This window comes from Oryzias melastigma, linkage group LG5, assembly GCF_002922805.2.
Source record: "Oryzias melastigma strain HK-1 linkage group LG5, ASM292280v2, whole genome shotgun sequence".
Taxonomy (NCBI): domain Eukaryota; kingdom Metazoa; phylum Chordata; class Actinopteri; order Beloniformes; family Adrianichthyidae; genus Oryzias; species Oryzias melastigma.
In genome coordinates, this window is record NC_050516.1 from 32,304,364 (window position 1) to 32,322,346 (window position 17,983).

The window sequence follows — 17,983 nt, forward strand, 5'->3', positions numbered from 1 at the left end:
CCGAGAAGTTTTCCCGTTTGACTTCAGTTCTTGGTTGTGTTCTTGTTTTGTGTTGCACTGAATGTGTGTTAGTGGGTCACAGCTGTGCAGCTCGCTCAGGCTGCACTATCGTGGGACGAGAGTTTACACCGTCTTGCAGAGAAATGAATGTCTTTCCCCGAGGAGACGACGTCTGGATAATGTCGGCCCAAAACTTGGAGCCACTTTTATGATCTTCACAGCTGTTGACACATTTTACATCACATGAAGGATTCAGCTCAGAATCTGACGTCAAATATCCTGTAACTGTCTGTTATTAAATGAAGTTACATTCTCTGATCTATTCAAAGGGAAGTATTCATAAAATTAGAGTAACAGTGAGATTTATTGATTTATTAGCTCACACGATTAATTAAACACAATTAACTTGTAAAATAAATATTTAGTAACGCAAATGAATTTCACCTGCAGTCCTTCGCTTTGTCTCATTGATTTAAGTTTCCACGGCGTGTTTTGTTCAAAGGCTGTATATTGTCATAAAATCTACCATTTTGATTGATGATGATTAATCACAACACAAAAAAGTGATTAATCAGATTTTTTTTAATAGATTGACTGCATTAATAAAAAATAAATGTTCTAAATATAGTTTTCTGTGTGATTTGATATTAAGATTATTTGCAGATAATAAGTCGTTGGCAAACACTGTAAATAAAAAAAGTCAATTGCGATTAACTTTTTTTTCTTTTTAATCGATTCCCGGCTCTATTATTATTATTATTATTTATCTTTCTGATTTTTTTTCCCTTTTTGTTCTTCTTTAGAGTTTGCAAATCCCACTGACCACCCAAATACGTTTTCATTCACCATTTAAGTCTCAGCGTAGCTAATAAACCAATAAATGAAGCCTTTTTAACCGTCCAACATTTAAATTGTATTTAAATTAAGACGTTTTTGTTAGAGCGATATTCTATCACATTTATTATTTTTTTTTATTCATATTTTTTTAAACAAATGAATTATATATATTTGAGTAAATATATTGACATAAATACTTGTAATTTCTGTTTTTCTGTTTGCTATTTCCAATACTTTAGAATAAATATGTTTTTTTTTGGTAGATTTCCAATATTCGGTGGTCTTTTTCTGAAAAACTAAATGTTCTTGGCTCAATACCGTCAGCATTTGATTTCTTGCTACACTAAGTCTCTTTTGAAATTAACCAATTTTTTGAGTTAGGAACAGAGTTTTTTAAGAATAGAATAGAAATGGTTTATTTTAAGTAATCAAGAAGAAAAAAAAAGTAAATTAATGTGCAAAACAATCAATCATCAGACGTTTACATCCATAAAGACGTCAGACAGGAAAACTAGACATTAGGAGAGAGATTGGCTGAAAGAGAGGAAACAAACTTATATAATCGACCATTTCCTTTACATTTATCATCATTATCCGGTTCATAACTTAAGATCAGATATTTATAGATTTCAAACAAAGATTCAGTTTATTAGGAATCCTCATGTCACAATAAAGTAGATATAACACAATTTCAGACTTTGTCATTTCATATTAAGATCTTTATCAAAATTCAGACAAAATGTGCTGATTATTTTTCATTAGAAAAAAAAAATAATACAAATAAAGTATAAAACCTCAACAAAAATATGTGATTAAATCACGTTTCAGGAATGTATCCTGTTTTTTTGTCCTTTTTTAATTTATTTTCTTTTTAATAGAAAAATCATTAAAATAAATCAGGTAACACAAATTTAAAAAATGAACGTGTCATTTTCAGTAGAGAAGTTATGAAAGTATTTTCAGTTGTAAACGTGAGTCAAGTTTCAATAATGAAAAACTTTCTGTCTCAGGTGGACCCGGAACGCTCACAGATGTTTTACAAACGAGATGAATCTCAGCTTTTGTGTGTTTTAGGGCGAACGAGGACCGGCTGGTGAACGGGGAGAAAGAGTGAGTTCAGACGTTCATTCATGATTTCTTTAACTGTCTGAAGAAGATCGTAAAACCTCCGGAGTGTCTTCTCAGGGTGATCCCGGGAAGCCAGGAACTCCAGGAACGCCGGGATTAAGGGTGTGTGACACACTGCTGTGTGAGGATCTCTGCTCTATGAATGTACTGATGATGTGATGTTCTCAGGGTTTACCAGGACCCACTGGACCAGCAGGAGAAAAGGTGAGACTGAAGTGACCAAAATGAGAAGATTCTCTGGATAAAGATCTGATGGACCGTTGTTGTTTTCAGGGGAATGATGGAGCACGAGGAGAACCTGGTCGAAGTGTGAGAGTCTAAATCTGAGTCTACTCCATTTTCCACTGTTGTTCTTTATTTATGTTCTTTATTTAACTCCCGAAGGCGCCGGGTTTACCAGGACGGAAAGGAGACCAGGTAAGATAAAAGACTCGAGGTCTACCAGAACATTTCCTCAGGATTGGTCACTTTTCTGCCTTCGTGGTTCTTCATTTCAGGGGGAGCAAGGTCTGACCGGTTCCGAGGGTCCAAGAGGAGATAAAGGCGACGTGGGACAAAAAGGAGAGAAAGTCAGTGTTAATTACTACAGATTTAGATTTAGATCCTCTCCTCTCTTCTCCAAATGTCACTCTTCTTTCCTATGTGAGGGTTCTCCCGGCACAGGAGGGTCAGGTGTTGGAACCAAAGGAGAACCAGGAGATCGAGTGCGTGTTTCCAGCTGCTCTAATAAATTACCCACATTACTCATTCCTGAACTCGCCCTTCAATCTGAAATGCATAAAATATGTTTTCCCCTCAGGGTCCCGCTGGTATAAGTGGGCGCCCGGGCTCCAAGGTGAGAACCTGACCTGCTTTTCTCTGTGCGTGGAACCATCAAAACGTTTGATTCATGGAATCACCCCAATCGTTTGTAGGGAGATCCAGGAGAACCAGGAGAGAAGGGAGAGGACGGCCGGCCAGGAGTCCCAGGAAAGCCTGGTGTCCCGGGGAAAGAGGTTCCTGTTTACTTCAAACCATTCCATTCATAAAATTAACAAAATTATATAAATATGCATAAATACCAAAGATTTTGATTCAATTACTGTATTTTCCAGAGTATAAGTCGCAGTTTTTCGCATAGTTTAGCCGGGGGGTGCGACTTATACTCAGGAGCGAATTATGTTTTTATTTTTTTTTAGACATAACTCGGCTCAAAATTTTGTTATTTTCCCAATAAACACTGATTGTCTTTTAGTTGTTTCCTCTAACAACCACTAGAGGGTGCTGCATCTAAGTATTTGTTACTGACAGCAGCAGACGAAGAAGAAATGACGTCCAAAACAAACATGGAAGAGAATCTGATTGTTGATATTTTCTTATACACATCAAAGGATTAAGATTGTTGTTTTTATTTATTTGTTTGTTTTTCATAATTATGCTGGGCTTGCCAGATTTGTTCTGAAACGCCAGATTTTTCTCCCAAAAGTACAACTTATACTTCAGAGCGACTTATATATTTGATTAGACATGTTTTGCTTTTGCGACTTATACTGCTTTTTTTGAGAAAAAAACAACTTTTCTGATTCTATCCGTAAATCCTCGATAAATTAAACAAAATTTTAATTTATTCCAAATATTCCTAATATGTTAATCAATTATTGTGGAAACTAAAATAGTAAGAATCATTTCAGCTTTGCTTTAGACTGCTAAATAAGAGTTTTATTGTCGCTCTCAGGAGTAAGACATTTAAGTAAGAACAGAAGCCACTGCATCTGTATGTTGTTTTAATCTCAACAACTTTTCCTTTTTTGTAAACTATATATTTTTTGGACTATAAGTCGCTCTGGAGTGTAAGAAGCAGCCAGAAATGCATTTTAAAGAAGAATAAAATGATAAAAATCTCATTTTTAGGTGAAGTTTATGTAAGGATCCATTCAGACAGTTTGTTTATTTGGGTAATCCGTCACAAATCTCAGTCTGAATGTGAGGTGGTCTCGGTTCGTGTCCGTTCAGACTTCTGTTCTTCTCTTTTATGGCCTCATAATTCCTGACCAATGACAGACGAGATCTTTAGTTTTGTTTACAAGCTTCAGACACGAGGTTCAGGACTCGATTTGGACCAAATTACGCAGATTCTGTCCAGACTAAAGGACTTTTCCAGTTTCTTTTTTCAAAGAATTCCCACACCGTGTATAAGTTGCACCTTTAGCCAAACTACTCAGAAAACGACGGTATTTGGGTGTTGATGAATCTTTTTAACATCCTGAAAAAACACATGAATTCATTATTTTTCTGTTGCTCCTAAAATGCTTCGTTTACGTGACAGCTTAGGTAAAAAAACGTATTTTCTGAAGAATATTGTTTTCTGCATGTAGTCTGTCCTTATTTTAAACGTTTGAACCTGTTTTTAGGGAGAGAAAGGAGAAAAGGGAGATGAAGGCACACCTGTGAGTATCTCTTTTATTGCATCCTTTTCCATTCAAGTGACAGAAGTATAAACTTATACAGACAGACTTTGTTTTAAAGATGCATGTGAAGATGACAGCTGAGGTTCAGGTTTTGCCTCGTTCATTTTTCATCAGGGCGAGTCTGGACTTCCCGGGAAGCCAGGAGAACGAGGCTTTCGGGTTGGAGCATTTTCCTCAGTTCAGCTGTCACATTAAAACTTTAAAAGCTGCCAGCTTCAGTTAACAAACAACATTATTGACTCCACACTCAGGGACTGGCCGGTCAGCCTGGACGACAAGGAGAGAAAGGAGACCTGGGAGACCCTGGAGAGCACGGGCGGAATGTAAGACACGCTGATGCTTCATCGCACAGACAGCTTTTCGATACGCGTTCGGGAAATTCTAGCGACAGAGGAAACTGTGAAGAAGGTCGGCCTCTCAGCGTCTGTATGGATTTGTGTTCGATCGTAGGGCAGCCCTGGACCTGCAGGACCGAGAGGAGAGAAAGGAGACCAGGTAGAGTGTGGGATTTCACTTTCAAGCTATTAAGGCTTCTTTAGATCTACACAATACTTTCTAACTCCTCTCTTCGTCTTACTAGGGACCACAAGGGCCTCAGGGAGCACCAGGGAAAATGGTTCGTTTCTTAAAGTCTTTGATTTACTGTCAAAGCGTTCTCAGGGGTCTTTTAATTATGATTATACAGTTTTGAGCCAAAAACACTGTCGTTTCTAGGACTTAACGATTGAAGCTTAATAGATCAATGATCAATTCACAAAAGATATAAATCGATTTAGCACATAAAGCTAAAGTCTGCTAGCCTGATGCTAACGTTGAATGGAATTCCCCATTGGACAGCTAATGCTAATATTTATTAAAATAACAATTTGTGGTCTAAAACATTGATTTTTTTCCTCATGCTGTTGTCTTCTTCTTGAGTAAAATGTAATGCTGTAGCGCGATCGCCACCTAGTGGCCAAACTGAAGAGGAGGAGAAGCAGAACAATGTTTCCAATGTTCATGATCTGAAGATTTTTGTTAGAACTTCTCCTTTAGAGAATCCATGTAACACTGAATGATTCATTAATTAATATAAATATATTCAAAACATAGTAGATTATTATTGTATTTCTAAACAAATGTGTATAAAAGTGTAAACTCAAAATGGAATCAAATCGGAAAAAATCTCTTGTGATCTCTTGTGAATGGAATTGTTTCCAGACTTCAGAACCGATACTCAGCCCAACAGTTCCAGCGGAGTAGCAGTAGTTCATTCGGTTCTTAGTTTGGAGCTTCCAGCCCGCAGTATTTTCAATGTCATAATAAAATCTTTCTCTTTTTTCGTCTGCTCCTGAGTCTCAACGATTTGAGCAAAAATTTAAATTGAAGAAATTCAAAAGAAATTTTGGAACTTAATTGAAATCTTATTTCTCTACACATTTGTCCTTCGTCATCAAAAAATATAACAAAAACATGTTAAAAAACACAATTTCCATCGTTTAGGCAGAAAAAACTTGAGTCTGAGCTTTCATTAAAGAGCCACTCCAACCGTGTTTTTTAAATTTAAAATCACTCCCAGTTATCTTTTATGATTATACATTTTTTTAGCCAAAATCAAAAAGCCTTTGTTGTTTTAAAGATATTCTATGTAAGGCTGGATATTGATTATAATTTCCAGAAACAATTCGATTTGATTCACAAACGCCTGAATCGATTTTTTTTCTATTCTTCAGTTCAATTCTATTTTGAGTTTACACATTTATACACATTTGTTTAGAAATAAATTAATAATCTACTAAATGTTTTAAATATATTTATATTAATTAATGAATCATTCAGAGTTACATGGATTCTCTAAAGCAGAAGTTCTAACAAAAATGTCCAGATCATTAACATTGGAAACATTGTTCTTCTTCTCCTCCTTTTCAGTTTGGACACTATAATTTATTATTAAAAGAAAGAAGGTCACGAATGGAAATCCAAATTTCTTAAAGGCTAAAATAAGATTTTGCGGCTCCTTCCAGGTTCTGATCAGCTAAAAACGAGATTAACTTTTACTGTTAAAGGTTACCGACCCCTTCTCTACACCAAACAACACACCAAACACTCTAGTCTGCTCAACACAGCTCGGAGTCCGAATGGAGAAGACCTGAAGACGGTCGTCTATTGTGTCAAGAACGTGTTAAAACACAAAAAAGACGATTTTCTCCTTTTTTGTTTGTTTGTCAACAGGCTGATATTCAGAATCAACTCAAAGGGGACAAAGGAGACAAGGTATTTGTTCTTCTATCCTTTCTGATCTCTGCACTTCAGAAACAAACTCACCGCAACACCTCGCTGTATCTGTCAGGGTGACGCCGGCGACCCCGGAGAGCACGGCGGCAAAGGCGTTAAAGGTGAAGCGGGAGCTCCCGGCCCTTCCGGCCCTCGCGTGAGTCATTTCCTTCCATCCTGCAGGGCAGGCGTCTGTATGCACTCCATAACCCACTTCGTGGACATGTGCCGTGCATGACTGATGACGCTCTCTGACTCGCTCTCTGCTTCTGTCCATAAAGGGTCCAGAGGGACCCCAGGGGCCCTCGGGCACCAGAGTAAGCCTCCTCTGCATTTCACTGGCTGTTTGCAGCCGCATTAGTTATTCTTTCATCCCTTTGCTGATGCTCTAATGTCAATTTCTCTTGGAAATGTGTTTAGGGCGACAGAGGAGAGCGAGGGACACCTGGAGAAAAGGTTTGGAATCACTCCCAGTCACCAGCAACACTAAAAACCTTTTTCTTCTTAATAAGATTCATTCTTACCTTAAATCACTTTGATACAGTGGATTCGGAGCACTATAAGGGAAACTCAAAGCCTCGCTCCAACAATGGTGACACTATTATTTCAGGTCTGCTTACACCGAGGGTGATTGCTATCGCCAAACCTATAAAAGAGTGAAAGTCATTTTATTTCTCAACTGCAGCAACAAAACGAGATGAAAACATTGTGGAATCACTTAAAGAGCGATTTACTGAACAGTAAAAACACAAAACCATGAAATGCATTCTGGATCCCATTTTCTTCTCCTTCGTTTAGAACGATTTACAGGTTCTAACGCACCGTCTCTTCCTCCGTTCTTCTTTTATGTTTATGATTTTGTGGGAGAAATACTCTTAAAAATCGACTGATCTGAGCCACAAGCTGACACCTAAACGTTGGTGTGTCAGAAGGAGACGAAGCTCAAATCCCTGATCTGTCTTGGTGTCGATGAAAGCTTCAAAGTTTGTTCCAGATATTTCCCAATAAAGTTGGGATGTTCTGATCCAGTCACATGATTGAAAACTGGGTCCACACATGTGGTTGATGACTCGATCAGCATCGATGCTGTCAGTATCGGAGGATACTTAATTTATTCTTATTATGATCAGAGCTTTTATATTTAAATCTCTTTATTCCTGATAGATACTCCACTATATGTGACATAAAACGGATCACGACTTCTTATTGTCGTAGAGCAGAATACGGAACAGTTCAAGCAGGAAGCTAACAAAAACAGTTCAAGATGTTCTAAAACTGACAGCAGGAGTTCCTGTTAGTTTGTCTCAATGTAAACAACAACCTACAAATACATTTCAACAGAAAATTGTTTGTTTTTTCATGTTAGCGTCTCTTGCTGCCGACATAACAGAGAAATAAAAGTTAAGAAAAATTAACTACTGTGGTAATAAAATTGAAAATGTGATTTTAAAGTCTTAAGAAGTTACAAAAAAAAATCCTATAATACGACAGAGTATTACGGACAGTTTACAAACATTTTTTTATTTTTTATTTTCAGCTTTAAATATTGTAGATTTACAAGTAAAATGTTGTAACTGTTAAATTACAAGAATAAAGTCATAAATGTACGACTTTAAAATTATGGGATAAATTTATGAATTTTTCTCGTAGATTTAGGACTTTTAATCTTGTAATTTTACAAAATTTAAAGTCGTAACTTTAAAAGATAAAGAATTGTAAATTTATGAGAAAATGATTAAAAGTCCTACATTTACAACTTTTAATTGCACAAATTTACGAGATTAAAGGTCATTAGTTTAGTGGTAAATTAATGAGATTAAAATCATGGTTTTATGCCCTTAAAAATCGTAACTTTATGAGATTCTAAATTTTAAAAAGTAAAAAAAACTCGTACATTTACAAGATTGAAAGTTGTAAAATTATGAGATTAAAAATAATACATTTACAAGATTAAAAATCATAAATTTACAAGATTAAAAGTCGTAAATGTATGACTTTGAATTGCATAAATTTAAGAGATTAAAAGTTGTAAATTTACAACATTTACAGTTGTTAAAAAACATAAAAAAACTTGAACATTTACAAGATTAATAATTGTAAAATTACAGGATTAAAAGTCGTAGATTTACGAGATTAAAAGTTATAAATTTGCAAGATTAAAAGTTGTAGATTTGCGAGATTAAACATAATAAATTAACAAGATTAAAAGTCGTGACTTTATTTCTTTTAATTGTGTACATTTACGAGAAAAAAACTCATAAAGTAAAACTTGTAAATTTACTTGATTGAATGTCTTAGATTAATGAGATTAAAAGTTTAAGTTTTACATGAATTAAGTCGTGAATTTACATGAAAAAACTCTTAATGTTACTTATTTTTTGGTGGCTCTAATACTCTGTTGTACCATAATGTTAAATAAATAAATAAAATGAATTGTTCAATCTGCTCGAATGATATCAATTATGACTTCTCATCATCATATTCATCCAACAACAGTCATCATTATTTCTAAGAATTTTAAATGAAAATATGAATCACATTTGGTTAAAAATGTTCAACAGTTCTAAAGATATTAAAGCTAAAGTCAATAACTTTCTCACTTGACTAATTATCACCCACATTTACTAGATAATAGTTCTTTTTTCTAAGTAATAATTACACAATTTTTACTTGTTTATTAGAGCTCCTTCAGCCACAGAAAACCACCTAATCTGGCAACACAGCCGGTTGTCCCTGTAGCTAAACTCCAGTCACTCTATCGGTCATGTGACTTTTCCTAAAGTGACACGAGGTTTATGGCAAACGCTCGACACGTCGGAGCTGCCTGATCCGTCACTATGCTGAGAATCGTTTCTGTTCATTAGAACTGCTAATGGGCCGGGAGAACAACAAAACCAAACATTTGAGGCTGAGTTCAGGATTCTGTCCTGGAACTCGTCCCAATCTCACAGCTTTTTCCTGTTCAAAACTAGAATAGATCCAAACTGTTTGTCTCTCGCTGATCAGGGAGAAAGAGGAGCCTCCGGTTTGGATGGACGTTCTGGTCTGGATGGGAAGTCCGGACCACCAGGACCACCTGGACAGAGGGTACCTCAATTAGTCCCTAATTTACTTCAGCTTGATCAATTCGATCAATTCAGAACGTTTGTTCTTTTGTTTCTGTTTGCAGGGAGATCCTGGTAAACAGGGAGACTCGGGAAGAGATGTGAGTTTATTATTTCTAGGGAAGAAATAATAGTTATTTAAAATCCCTTGCTGCAGTGGTTCTGATGTGCAGTTTCAGTGCACGCACAGCAGAGGGCACTGTGGGAGTGTGAAAGCCTCCCTTGTGCTCCTGGGGCCAGTTGCATAAGCCCAAAATGGGGAAAGATGTCTTCTGGACTGCTCATTGAATGCCATTATGTAATATCGGCCATAATATTATCCGTAGAGCTCCTGAAAACGGCAGTTCAGCTCAAGTCATTAATTGCTTTTTAATGATGCTGATTATAATAATGAAAGCCTTCTCATCGGTCCTCTTCATGCCGTATCTGTGCTTAATTGGTTTTATCTAACCTATAACCTTAACCAAAGGTCACACACATATGACTTTGGCCTGTTTTTATTAGGGATTACCGGGATTAAGAGGAGAGCAAGGCCCTCAAGGCCCCACTGGGCCACCAGGCAACCCAGGAACACCAGTAAGTGTCTGTATGGTGTATTTCTGATGGACTCATATGAATTCAATACATCTTGGTGTTTGTTTTAGGGTAAAGCTGGTGAAGATGGCAAACCTGGACTTCCTGGGAAAACGGTAACGTCTTTAATGTTTCTATTTACTCCGATAGATCTTGTTCTGTGTTGGTTTTTCCTCTGCTTGGTGCTTCTATTACTCCTTTTACTGTTAATGGCCTTGAACCCTTTCATGTGAGCAGTGATTTGTGATGAAAAGCCATTTATTACGGCGTCTGCTGCATCCCAGCTGCCTTAAAGGAGCGGAGTGCTCCGGCAGATGAAGCTATTATTGAGTTTGTGATGTTTTCACACACAGGGGGAGGATGGAGTGCCGGGTGAAGATGGGAGAAAGGTTTGTGGACTTAAATCATTGTTACAGTGGAGGAATACATAAGAAAAAATGTGAATATGTATTTTGATTTACTGTAACTTTTCAAATGTTAACACGATAATTCCTGTAGATTCTAAAGGAGAAAAGCGGCGTCACGCCGCTTTTCTCCTTTAGAATCTACTGGAATTATCGTGTTAATGGTTGAAAAGTTACAGTATGTTAAAGATTTTGTGTTTATATTTGTTTAAGCGTCACAGGTGACACTCAGGTGTTAAAGGGTTAAAGCACATGGGTCAAAGACAAGGACCGAGGGCCGAATCCGGCCCTCCAGATCCCTTTATTTTATTGTTATTTATAGTTCGAAGTTAGCTTAAGCTAATTTCTAACTTGTATAATTTTGATAAAATATATTAAGAGTGAAATATGTTAAGTTTTTTTAAGATTTAAGTTGATTTATTCTGGAATAATATTCCTGCCTTTTTATTATTCAGAATTATGTTAAAATTTACTGTTTTAAAGTTTCAACAATTGGCATTCTGCTAGATTTTTGGACTATTTTGGCATTTACTGAGATTTTTTTGGCTTTTTTTGGAGTTTAGCTAATATTTTAGCTACATTCTAGCTGTTTTGGCTAATTTAGGCTTTTTTTCTTTTTTTTTTGGCTATTTTGGAGTTAGGCTAATATTTACACGCTAGCTATTTTGGCTAATTTAGCCATTTTTTCTAGTTTTGTAGGCTTTTTTAAGTTTAGATAATATTTCAGCTACACGTTAGCTGTTTTGGCTAATTTAGGCTTTTTTTTTCTTTTTTTAGGCTATTTTGGAGTTAAGCTAATATTTCCACTCTGGCTATTTTGGCTAATTTAGCCATTTTTTATAGTTTTGTAGGGTTTTTTTAAGTTTAGTTAATATTTCAGCTACATGCTAGCTGTTTTGGCTAATTTAGGCTTTTTTCTGTTTTCTAGGCTATTTTTGGAGTTTAGCTAATATTTTAGCTACATGCTAGCTGTTTTGGCTAATTTAGGCTTTTTTCTGTTTTTTAGGCTATTTTGAAGTTTAGCCATTTTTTAGCTACATGCTAGCTGTTTCAGCTAACCTAAGTATTATTTTTTTTTTTTTTAGTGTTTTAATTTAGCATTCAGCTAAAATTTTAGCTGGCTATCAGCTTCAGTGTTTTTAGCTATCAATTTCAGCATCTTCAGTGGCCAAATTCAGCTTACAGCATTCTCACAGGTAATGCATTATATTTAGTTCATTATGTTAGGACCTGAGACAGACTGGCGACCTGTCCAGGGTGAACCCCGCCTTCGCCCTTCAGTAGCCGGGATAGGCTCCGGCACCCCTGCGACCCCGAAAGGGACGCGGCCAAGAAGATGGATGGATGTTAAAAAGTTATGGTTTTCAAAATGTAGTTTTAGAGTTTTCAATAAATGTTTTTCCTGTTCGTCCCGCGACTTCAGGTGTGTTTTAGATTTTGGCCCCTTGTGTGATTGAGTTTGACACTCCTGGTCTGAAGGAACGCCTTACAAATTTCTAAAACATAATCTTTTTTTTATTTCTATTTGATATTTTTCTTGCTGAATTAAAAATTACTTGCAAAAACAGCCGTTTTTCAGTGTTAATGGGGAAATCTAAATGTATTTTCTGCTTGTTTTATCCACAGGGAGACAAAGGAGAACCTGGAGGATCAGGACGACACGTCAGTCTCCTTTTCTCTAGATTTCTCTCTTAGTGTCTAAACTCTCTTGAGCTCCTTTTCCTCTTTTAAATCTTAGTTTTTGTTTCCCTGAGTCACTCATATGTTGTTTGTCAGCAGTAGTTTCCTCCAACAGTGACTTCAAGCTCTCACTTTCAGTCAAATCAATCGGCTTCTTGAAGCGGATTCACTGGCTCCTAATGATGGAGCTTAGCCTTTAAGGGGGAGCCACTTCTAAGAGGAATCCAGAGGAGCACCAAATGTCAGAGACTGTTTTCATGTGCAAATTCCCATTAATTATCCCTCCAACATCAGTGGAGGGGGTGGCAGCAGCAGCCACCTGCTTTGATTTATAGTTCAGCTTCCGTTACAGTGCAGGAGTGAATCTGTTAGGTAACAGTGAGTCATTTTCAGGGCCAAGACGGGGAGAAGGGGGACCGGGGTCCTGTTGGCCCGGCGGGCCCCTCTGGTCCTCCAGGAGCCCCCGGACTGCCGGGCAGCATTGGTCCACCTGGACAGGTAGGAGGGACAAAGACTTCTGAATGAAAACAGGAGATGTTTCGTTCATTTGTGCTCTCTGCCTCAGGTTGTGTACGTGAAGGGAGTCGAAGCTGCACCGATCCCAGGCCCCCAGGGGCCCCCTGGAACACCGGTGAGTCTTCGAGACTCTCTGACCTATTTACTGTCTCCAACGGTGATAAAGCTCAAACACCTTCATGAGTGAAACCAAACACATCATTTCAACATTTCCATACAAGGACATATTTCTGCTCGTTTGTTGTTTTTGTGAGGTTATCTGGAGATTTCTTGTAGCTTAATTCCAGATTTTTTCGGCTTTGACAAAAGACGGATTTCCTTTTCTGTCTTTCAGGGCGTCCCTGGAATTCCAGGAAGTTTGGGAGCCCGGGTGAGTTTGTACCCTTTCATTTAACTTAAATTAACTTTTTATTTTTTAACTTAATTGATTAACGATTAATTAGAAATAATTACATTTCATCTAATTTGTTAAATTTAAGTTCATCTTTAATTTAGATATTTCAAATGTATTTAGACATTCAAGGCATTTGGTTCGCTTCAAGTGAACCAGGGTTCTTTTTTCACGATTATCTTGATAGTCTGCCGTCTGAATCCTCCCAATCAGACCCGTGTACGGGATACATCTCTGATCCATCTTCAAGATGGTCTCGGTTCATTTTCAATCGGACTGAGCTTCCATTCGCTCTGAGTCTCCCCAGTCGGAATCAGGGTTTGGCACCGAAATTTAGCTCCAACCGTTACAACTGACCTGGTCCCTGGGCTGCATGGCGCCCTAGACGAAACAGATAACACAGCACCCCCACACATTATTCTTAAATTATTTTATTATTTTATTTTGGCCTTCAGAATCTGCTGGAATTATCGTGTTAACGGTTGAAAAGTTACTGTATGTTAAAGATCTTGAGATGAAGCCTCACCGGCGACACCTCGGCTGTTAAAGGGTTAACATACTCCATACTTAAAGGGTTAATAAGTGATACTCTGCATAAACGGTTCACACATCTGTTCATCTACTTCCTATTTCAGGGGGAGAGGGGTCCAGCAGGCCCAAAAGGTGACGCTGTAAGTCAAACACCCCTCCAGGTTTTCAGAATGTCCCATCATGTTCGGTGTTGTTGGACTCGCCGACTGATACTTTGTTATTGGCAGGGAGACCCGGGAGAAGACGGAGCTCCTGGTAAACCAGGAACTACAGTGGTAGGAAGCAGCACATTAAACTTAGACATTAGTTTGTAAAAATATCCTTTATTTATGTGTGTCTGTGCTCTTTCTCACCAGGATGTACAAAGAGCTCTGATCACCCTCGGCGTTAAGGTACGGATAGTTTTACAGTTTTTACTGAATGACAATCGGTCTCTAACACACTCCTGTCAAAGTCAAGGCCCGGGGGGCCGGATCCGGCCCTCCATGTAATTCCATCCGGCCCTCCAGATCGTTTTATTTTATTGTTATTAATGACCCGATGTTATCTTGTGCTCATTTCTAACTTGTATAATTTTGATAAAATATATTTTTATGGAGAGTATTGAAAGTTATTTAAGGTTTAAGTTGATTTATTCTGGAATAATATTCCTGCCTTTTTATTTTTCTTAATTATGTTAAAAAGTTACATTTTTAAAGTTTTAAAAAGTGTCATTCTGCAGCTTTTTGGACTAATTTGGCATTCTCTAAGATTTTTTTAGGCTAACTTGGAGTTTAGCTAATATTTCAGCTACATGCTAGCTGTTTTGGTAAAATTAAGGCTTTTTTTAATAAAGTTTTTTAGCGTACCTTTAAGTTTAGCTATTTTTTTCAGCTACATGCTAGCTATGTTGGCTAATTTAGGCTTTTTTAAATGTTTTTTAGGCTTTTTTGGAGTTAGGCTAACATTTACATGCTAGCTGTTTTGGCTAATTCAGGCTTTTTTTCAGTTTTTGAGGCTATTTTGAGGTTTAGCTATTTTTAGCTACATGCTAGCTGTTTTGGCTAACCTAAGTTTTTTGTTGTTGTTGTTTTTAGGCGAATTTGGCATTTAGCTAATATTTTAGCTAGCTATCAGCTTCTGTGTGTTTAGCTATCTATTTCAGCATCTTTAGCATCCAAATTCAGCTTCAGCTTTTACACTAGAATTATTGCAGGTAATGGTATATATCTGGTTCATAATTATGTTAAAAAGTTACAATTTCAAAGTTTTACACTTTTTAGCTTCAGAGTGTTCAATAATGTTTATCCTGTTTGACTCAAAGATCTAAGATGTGTTTTGGATTTTTGGGTTTTTCCTGTGTGATTGAGTTCGACACCCCTGTTCACTTGTGGGATGTGAAAGACGTATTATCCAATGTTTTATCCCATTAGAAACATTTAATAAATTATAATTTCAATAATGTAAATAACTTTTATCTACATTTTTATTAATTGATTTATTAGAGATTCTTTTCTTTAAAAAATTAATCCAGATTTTATTGAAACTTTCAGCTTTTTGACAGTTTTTATTGTGAATTTATAAAGAGTGAGTTCACATTCAGAGTTAAAGATTTTCACGATATTTCTAAACTTTTGCCGTTTCAAAGCAAAGCTTAACCCTGATATTTTGCAGTCCTGAGCAGGTGACCGTCACAATGGAGAATTTAAGAACTGCTCACTACGTTTCTGAAGCCGTTTGCAGGCTGAAAGGTTCGGAGCTTCACCTCCGTCTTTTCTCGTTGAACAGGTGTCGGACCTGAAGCTGCTCCTAGACAGGAAGGACTCTCTTTTTGCTTCTGAAGAGCAAAAGCCAGAGAAAGGGGAGAAGGGAGATAAAGGTGAAACCGGCCCGAGAGGCCCTTCTGGGGCCGATGTGAGTACGGACACATCAGATTAAACACTAAACCTCATCGGTGTGACGTCTGCTGAACGGAGCGACGTCTCGCTCTCTGTCAGGGTGACCGCGGGTCTCCAGGAGAACGGGGTGTCAAAGGGGAACAAGGAGCTCAAGGATCTGTGGGGTCACCGGGTCCTCCAGGAAGGGCCATTGGGGAACGAGGCCCACAGGGACCCCAAGGGCCTGCCGGAGAGCCTGGGAAGCCAGGGATCCCTGGAGTTCCTGGACGAGCGGGAGAACTCGGGGAGGCTGGAAGACCAGGAGAGAAGGTGACGAGGAAAGATGTTTGCTTGACCTTCGACCTTTTCAAACAAACCTGATGCTCTGATGTTGGAGACGTTTCTGAACAAAAAATGTCATTTGGAGCTTAAATATGAGAAAAACTGAATTTTCTGTGTTTGACTTCAACATGCATTCATTAATTAATTTATGTATTTTATTAATTAACTAATTCATTTACTCATTTATTTAAATGTTTGTTTATTTGTTTATTCATTCGTTCGTTTATTTAGTCATTTCTTTTTTCATTTGTTCATTCATTCATTATTTATTCATTTATATATTCATTTGTTCATTTATTTCTGTTAGTTTGTACATTTATTTATTCATTCATTTATTTTTATTTTTTTTCATTCATTTATTCATTTTAATTTATTCATTCAATGATTCATTTTCATTTTTTTCATTTTCAGTCATTAACTCTTTAATTTAATTATTCTTTTTAATGTATTTATTCATTCGTTTGATGATCAGTGGGAGGATTATTCCATTAAGAAGCAACATCTCATTTTCAAGTTGTTCCTTATTTTTACATTAATAACACAAAAGAAAAGTTAACAGAAACGGGTTTAGAACAAACGGAGAGAAATAAATTAATAGAAAATAGAAATGATGATGCACAACTGATTATTTAACCACCTTAAACACAAACACACACATACAACAAACAGCTTCCACTTTTACCTCTCCTACAGACACAGTTTTACAGAATATATTCAACCAAAACATAAATTATATTTAAATATCATCAATAGTGCGGTCATGCCATTCATTTTTTGTGTGATTATTAATCGTGACCTGCAATTAATTAATCGATTTAATCGATTTTAATCGCAACTTAACCTAATAATTGCTGTAAAATTCTCATATTTTATTTTTGTGATGCAGTAAAAGATCAAAATAAAACTAAAAAGGGGGCTTTATTACTTTTATTTATTTCTAGAAAAGAGGTCTAAACTTTACTTTGACACCACTGAGGGGTCATGTTTTTTTATTTTAATTTTGCACTAATGATGAAAAAGAAAAGATCAAGTCCAGAGTCTCTAATTTACCACATCAAAAAACAGTAGAAACATTTTTCTGACCATTAAAAAAAAAAAAAATGAACACAAACTTTTCATTAATACCATAACTATGATGTTGATCTACTTTATTCTAGTTTATCTCAACAACAAGACAGTCGAACAATCATGATAACTTTAAACTTTGACCATTTTGGGTGAATTTGATCATTTTAAAGACTCTGATGAAGCAGAAAAGAAATAAAGAAGAGAATCAAAGGAGGAAGAAATGAAACACAGTGGAGAATTGAACTATTTAGACTTTGACTTTTTTTTAAATAAACTTTTGCTTCATCATCTGGACAAAAAAAGAGTTCATTTTTCCCTCTAAAATTATGCTTTTTAAAAATTTTCTCATGAAGATCATCGTCCTCAAAAAAGGTGAAGCCGTTACCATGACAACGTGACACACCGCATATTAAACAGTCCGCTTTTTATGTATTTATTTAGTTTTTATTAAACTTAAAAATATAACAGGACTGAAGTTCTAATAATTGATGTAATATTTACATTTTTCCTGCGGTATGAGGGGATAAAACGCTCCTCCAGGTGTGCAGAACACAGAAGTAACCAAAAATGAGATTAACGGGATTAAAAAAATAATCAAAATCAAAAGAATGAAGAGAGAAAGAAAACATTTAGGAAACAAAACCAGCAGGTTGTAAATGTTTCGAGCGAGCTCTCCTAAATCATATCAAACATATGAAAGAACGTACAGAAATGGAACGTTTATTTCACTCATTCTTTGCATAGTTGAGGTTTTCTTGTATGAACCAGTTCTGACTAATTAGTGTTACTGCTTGAAATAAAATTAAAAAAATACTGTAAGATGAACATTTTCAATTCAAGTGATTAAATTAAA

At 36.5% G+C, this 17,983-nt stretch overlaps 1 protein-coding gene across 1 annotated transcript in view; it reads left to right on the forward strand.

Annotated features, from left to right (window-relative positions):
* The window catches only part of col7a1 (collagen, type VII, alpha 1), a gene marked incomplete in the record, with an annotated part of 105,683 nt that overhangs the window by 48,469 nt on the left and 39,231 nt on the right, over positions 1–17,983 (forward strand). The window contains 31 exon segments of the mRNA XM_036212052.1: positions 1,912–1,947; positions 2,023–2,067; positions 2,134–2,169; positions 2,239–2,274; positions 2,350–2,382; positions 2,463–2,669; positions 2,765–2,800; positions 2,880–2,960; positions 4,356–4,391; positions 4,527–4,571; positions 4,664–4,735; positions 4,863–4,907; positions 4,993–5,028; positions 6,624–6,665; positions 6,742–6,822; positions 6,947–6,982; positions 7,086–7,121; positions 9,672–9,752; positions 9,835–9,870; positions 10,274–10,345; positions 10,414–10,458; positions 10,696–10,731; positions 12,373–12,408; positions 12,820–12,924; positions 12,992–13,057; positions 13,277–13,312; positions 13,969–14,004; positions 14,092–14,139; positions 14,221–14,256; positions 15,632–15,757; positions 15,841–16,050. Coding sequence (XP_036067945.1) covers positions 1,912–1,947; positions 2,023–2,067; positions 2,134–2,169; positions 2,239–2,274; positions 2,350–2,382; positions 2,463–2,669; positions 2,765–2,800; positions 2,880–2,960; positions 4,356–4,391; positions 4,527–4,571; positions 4,664–4,735; positions 4,863–4,907; positions 4,993–5,028; positions 6,624–6,665; positions 6,742–6,822; positions 6,947–6,982; positions 7,086–7,121; positions 9,672–9,752; positions 9,835–9,870; positions 10,274–10,345; positions 10,414–10,458; positions 10,696–10,731; positions 12,373–12,408; positions 12,820–12,924; positions 12,992–13,057; positions 13,277–13,312; positions 13,969–14,004; positions 14,092–14,139; positions 14,221–14,256; positions 15,632–15,757; positions 15,841–16,050 — 1,908 coding nt within the window.